Below are 6,046 nucleotides of genomic sequence, written 5' to 3' on the forward strand. Positions count from 1 at the left end.
GCGCTTTCCTCCTCATTTCTTATCCTCTTTGTCCCTCCACTCTTATTCCTTATGCAAGGTGAGTGAAACCTTCTCGTGAGGAAGTTTCCTCTTTTGAACTATTGTGGTTGCATTTAATTCTATTGTTTTTATTTAATTCTGATTAAAATTGGAATTAATCCAATCTGCATCGCTTAATGTAATTCAACATACACTAATGCATGCATTATTGTTATATATTCTGTAATTTTTTCAATGCTTCCTAAAACTTTTATATTGCTTGAAGTGCTTTAATCTTCATATCACACAGGTTTGCAAAACTTTTTTCCTTATTTTTCTTCATTTTATTTATTGTTTAGGAAATATATATAATTCGCCCAAAATCGAATTAAAGAGTTAACGTTCGATTAAAGAATCAACATGACAGTTAAAAGAGTCAATGTAAATCGAAGAGTCAAATATGATTATAAAGTCAACATGATCAAGAGTCATGAAAGCCAAGGAATGACCAATCCGAGCATCAGAAAGCTTAAATGACCAGTTCGAGCATTAGATGACTCGAATGATTAGTCCAAGCATCATATGGCTTGGCTAAATTCGAACGAGCATAAATGCAGGAGAAGCAATCCGAGCAACGATCAGATCAAACCCCCGACTGGAATACCTGAGCAACAACCAATAAAGTTTTGCTAGAATGAATTAATAAGGGAGGCAGATTTGCAAGAGAATCTTAGGATGGCAATTGAGTATGTTGAAATTTTTGGAATTAATTTCAATAACTCTTTAGCTTTCAGTTTAGAAATATCAAAATAAGGTATAAATTAAATATGTTTACTTTATCTAATTCTCAATTCTATATTTACAACTCATAAACTCTCTTTGAACAACCTAAGACTAACTTGAAAATTGGAATGGTTGACCAATAGGCTACCCTTGTTTTCTTTTGCAACAGGCACTCATCAGGAACAGGCACTCATCAAGAAAAGACCGGTCAAAAGAGACTCGCTAGGGAAAGTTATTAAAAACACAGTAACTCATATTTAAGACATTAATTAGCACATCTTATTACAAAGACTCTTCTCGGTATATGTCACAAGACTGCAATGTTTTTTTTTCTTAGATACAGAATACATATAAAACAAGGCACGGTAATTAGATCGAATAATGTCACTGTCACTGTATGGTTGAATATTTGAGACATTGTTTCTGCTCATCACATGGTTGGCCTCATGTTGAGATGAGAAGCAATCTTCTGTCCCAGAGACTTGTCAGCCTGTAGCCACACAAACAAAATTTATTAGTAATCATCAGTCAATGGTTTATTACATCAACTGACCCTTTCTTCTACCCCAAGTTGAAACACAAAAGTATTATGATACAGTGACAGATTACAGAATCAATCTCAACATAATTTGAAAAGCAAATTAATCAAACATCGAAGCGATTTTATTTGTATACTGGTCAAGTATGATCATCCATCCAAGTATGAGATCAACTGAATATTAACACCTGTGTGTGTGTGTGTGTGCATGCACACATATTTATATGTCAAAGAATATGAAACTTCACCTGATACCAGTATGAGATCCAAATACTGCGGATTTCATAGGTAACCCTTGGGTCAGACATGGCCTCAACCCAACGTCGAATAAATCGCTCTTTCCTGGGGTAGAATATCGTATATAAGACTGAAAGTGAACAGAAAAATGAAAAAAAAAGAAGTGAAATTACATGATAATTAAGTATACCTATCTGATGAAAAGGAACGGTATCTCTCCCCAGGCTGCTTGAAGTTGTTCTCCTTTGGAATGACACACTGTGACAATGAAATCGAAGTGCTATAGCTCAGCATTATACATGTCCAATTGACCAACACAAGTACACAACTAATAGCTAGTCCCATTTGCATGGATAAAACATTTCAAAAGGATCTGAAAAAATTAGTTCATTGAATCACTACAGCATTTTGGTCTAAAATCATATGGATTGTATATTTCATTTCCATTGCTAACCATTTAAACAATGCAACAAATAGCACAGAAACAAACCTTCTCACAGTTGCCAGAAAGAATAGCAGAAGGAATAGGGTACTTCTCAGCATGACGAACAGGATCATATCTTGAAGGAAAGTAATTGACCTGAAAACCATCCATCATGATAATTAGTCGCACTAATCAAATAAAATGCAAGCTTATTCTTCCATTTTGAGGTGAGCACATGTGTGAATGTTCACTCTGGCAATTACACGTGAAGTATGTGTGCGAGAGATATATCGAGAAAGATGGAGTACCTCCTCATCCCTATGCATAAAATTCATGAAACCATCATGGTGATTGTTGTGATGAGCACACTTGGGAGCATTTGCTGGAAGCTGCAGATAATTTGGGCCAAGGCGATACCTCTGAGTATCAGAGTAGGAGAAAATTCTAGTTTGCAGCAACTTATCATCTGAATAATAGACACCAGGCACCACAATAGAGGGGCAGAACGCAAGTTGCTCATTCTCAGCAAAGAAGTTATCGATATTCCTGTTCAAAACCAAGCGACCCACAGGCTGCAAGGGCAAGATGTCTTCAGGCCAAGTCTTGGTCACATCAAGTGGATCAAAATCAAACTTTTCCTCGTCAGCAGGATCAATTGTCTGAATGAAAAGCTTCCACTCAGGGTAGTTTCCAGCTGCAATTGAGTCATAGAGGTCCTGTGTGGCATGACTGTGGTTAGATCCACCGACTCTTATGGCCTTATCTTCCAACAAACTCTTAACCCCACAAGTTGGTTTCCAATGGAATTTCACATAGTATGCTTTCCCAGCCTTGTTGATCAAAGTGTAGGTGTTAACACCAGACCCATCCATGTGCCTGTAATCCTGTGGAATTCCAATGTCATCAAAGAGAAAGGTGAACATGTGCAAGCTCTCAGGGTGGTGTGAGAAGAAGTCAAGTATCCTCCAAGTTTCCTGAATGTGTGACTTAGGATTGGGTTTGAGAGCATGGACCATGTCAGGGAATTTAATCCCATCACGGATGAAAAAGACAGGAAAATTGTTGCCCACCAGGTCAAAATTACCCTGAAAGAAGAATTAATTTATTGTTTAGTGAATAACTTCAAATTAAACGATCCATATTCCGCTTGCACAGGAACAAAGAAACAGACGACAATAGAAGGAAAGATAAAGAAACATGAAGCTCGAAGCTTGCAGATTATAAAGGCCACATATATGTTGGTTTAAGTTTTACATAATTCCTATGGGCAAATTCACATAAAATGGAGAAAACTTGTGCCAATTACAGTCAAGGAACATAGAGAGGCAACATCAAAGCGAAAGGTGAAATTGTTAATTAATAGCCAACAAAAATAGGTATCAAGCATATTGATAGAATTTCCCTGATGAATCGAAACATTAATCTTCTGGGAAGGTTTGTTAATGAAAAGGATGGAGGAAAAGAAAGCTAAGTTTTTTTTTTTTTTTTTTTTTTTCAATGGTCAATGACGAAACTCTAAAATTTAATTTTTTTATTTAAAAAATATATTAAATGAGAACATAGTTTTAATAAACTTTCACATTTATTAAAAAAAATTTCTAACAAAAATTTAAAATAATTATATTTATTTATTAATGTAATACAAAAAATTAAATAATTTATATTCTTAAAATTTAAAAGTTATTTTTATTTATTCAATTAAAATAAAAAATTAGTGATTTATATTTTTTAAAATTCGTTTTAATGATAAAAATAAATTTTTAAATAAATTCAAATTATAAATGAAATGCATTAAAAGAAGTTTAATTGTTACATTCGTGCCCTTCAATTTAAATGCAAAACACTTTCCATTCATCTATCCCTAGCCCCTAAGATTAAATAGTGCGTCCGTTCTGTCAGCAGTAAAAAGCATCTCAAACCAAAAAAAAAAAAGTTTTTCCTGTTTGATCAGTAAAAGCCAATTTTAAAAAGCCAAAAAGAAGTTTTTTTAATAATTTTTTAAAAGAAAAGAAAGAAATAACGAATCCCTCGAACGAAAATGAATTCCAGTTACCTCTCTGGTGTAAAACTTGACAGCAAAACCTCGAGGGTCTCTGAGAGTTTCAGGACTTCCACGCTCATGGATAACAGTGGAAAACCTGACAATAACAGGGGTCTGGACTCCAGGGGCTCGAAGGAAATCAGCACAAGTTAGATGAGAGATATCATGAGTTACTTCAAAGAACCCTTTAGCACTAGCACCTCTAGCATGAACCACACGCTCTGGAATGCGTTCCCTGTCGAAATTTGCTAGCTTCTCCACCAAATGATAATCCTCAAGCAGAATTGGGCCTGCCAAAGAACCAGTAATTTCACCTCCAGTTGGTTTTATATGAATACAAGTCTACAGAGAAAAAAGATATGGCTCGCAAACTGAAAATTCCTGTACCTCTGGACCCAACAGTGAGGGAATTGTTATTATTCCAGACAGGGGCACCAGAGTTTGTGGTGAAGAATGAGGAATTGTGGGCGCTTGATGGACGAAACTGCAACAGAACAGACAACAGTTTTAAAAAAATAATAAATAAAACCCGTTTCGATTGAATAAAGAAGAGAAATGAAATTCGTGAAGATGTTGGATACCTTGTAAGGATCCATGATGATGTTTTAGAAGAAGAGAGACCGAGACGAGAGGGAATAAGGTGTCGATCAGGTAGAGCACAAGTAAGGGGCAGGTTGAAAAAAGCTCTGTTTAATGTTTATATTTATCTTCTTCTGCTAACTTGAATGGCCGCGTGGCGAGCTACTAGTCACTTGCCCCACTAAAAATCTATACACTGAAACTGAAAACGCCCTCACGAGAAACTTCTATTCTTTTAAATTAATCCATTAATTAAAATAATCTATTTTTATAATAAAATAAAATTATACAGCTTGAACATCCAAAAACTTCATATTCTCATATTCCAGTAAAATACGAGCAACGGATAGGAAACGATAATTGGAAAATGAAAAAATGGAAGGATTTATGAGAACACTATGCGTCCACTTATCTTTATCAGAGTTTCTGTGGTTTTCTCTGAAAGCTGATGAAGAAGATTGTTATGCAGCAGAGAATGAAGGAGGGCCTTGAAAATCAGGCTCATGAAGAAGATTATTTGTGTAGTTTTATGGAAAAGGGTAAATGCTTCCAAAGTTGGAAGCAACTTTCGTAAGGCCAGCCATTTATATTAGCCACAAAGCAAATGTGGTAGAGAATAAAATTACCTCTTCCCTTATTTATGTGGCTCATGTACACTTGCTTCCAAGATTTTCATACCCCTAACCCTTTTCATGTATAGCGACAATTCTTCATTTAGGAGACCCGTAGTAGAAAACAAAAGTGATATTTATTAGAAGGAAAATGCCAATGGAAGAGTAGTTTGATTTTTTTTTTCTTTTTTATTTGAGTGAAAAAATTTCAAGTTCCATTAATTATAAAATTTTTTCACTTTGAAATATATTAATGTAATGCAGTTCGTTATACCTCTCTCTCTCTCTATATATATATATATATCCTTGGTAAAAACCTGAATTGTTATAATCATAAGGGGGGTTTCTTTCTCTCTGTTTAGCTTTTAAGGATTTCAACCTTTTTGCATCTGCGTTGGTTCTCTTCTGCCCCACCTAATAGAAAAGGGTCGCCCTTCTTGCCAATTGTAAGTTCTCCCTCACCACATTCAGTGGGATGTATATATATCTTGGTTTGTTGGTTGTTAACAGTGCTCCAGTGGAAGGATTTAATGGGAGAATTAAAAAAATATATAAAAATAATAATTATACTTAGTAAAAATAAGAATAAAATTGAAAACAATTAATTAATAGATCTTAATTTTATTAAAATTACAAATAATTTTAAATAAAATAATTTTAAAAAGTAATTAATAAGAGTAGATGGATGGAGTACATTATAACTAATAAAAGTAATAAAAAATCAATATTAAATTTTCACAATATTAAATTGATCATAGCAAATTAAATTAAAAAAAAAAGTATAGCATACTAAAGTTTATTAATTAAAAAAATTTACTTGGCCTTTTTAATATATATACACATATAAATAAATA

The 6,046-nt window shown here is 34.0% G+C and overlaps 1 protein-coding gene across 1 annotated transcript; it reads right to left on the reverse strand.

Annotated features, from left to right (window-relative positions):
• Positions 1-789: 789 nt before the first annotated feature.
• On the reverse strand, positions 790-5,171 carry LOC110638723 (catalase isozyme 2). Its single transcript, XM_021789367.2, has 8 exons — positions 4,584-5,171; positions 4,390-4,486; positions 4,015-4,292; positions 2,270-3,046; positions 2,028-2,117; positions 1,728-1,795; positions 1,549-1,642; positions 790-1,252 (listed from the first exon to the last, which is right to left on the reverse strand). The coding sequence occupies exons 1-8, from the start codon at positions 4,596-4,598 to the stop codon at positions 1,193-1,195; spliced, it is 1,479 nt and encodes a 492-aa protein (XP_021645059.1). The 5' UTR covers positions 4,599-5,171; the 3' UTR covers positions 790-1,192.
• Positions 5,172-6,046: the final 875 nt, after the last annotated feature.

This window comes from Hevea brasiliensis, chromosome 9, assembly GCF_030052815.1.
Source record: "Hevea brasiliensis isolate MT/VB/25A 57/8 chromosome 9, ASM3005281v1, whole genome shotgun sequence".
NCBI lineage: Eukaryota > Viridiplantae > Streptophyta > Magnoliopsida > Malpighiales > Euphorbiaceae > Hevea > Hevea brasiliensis.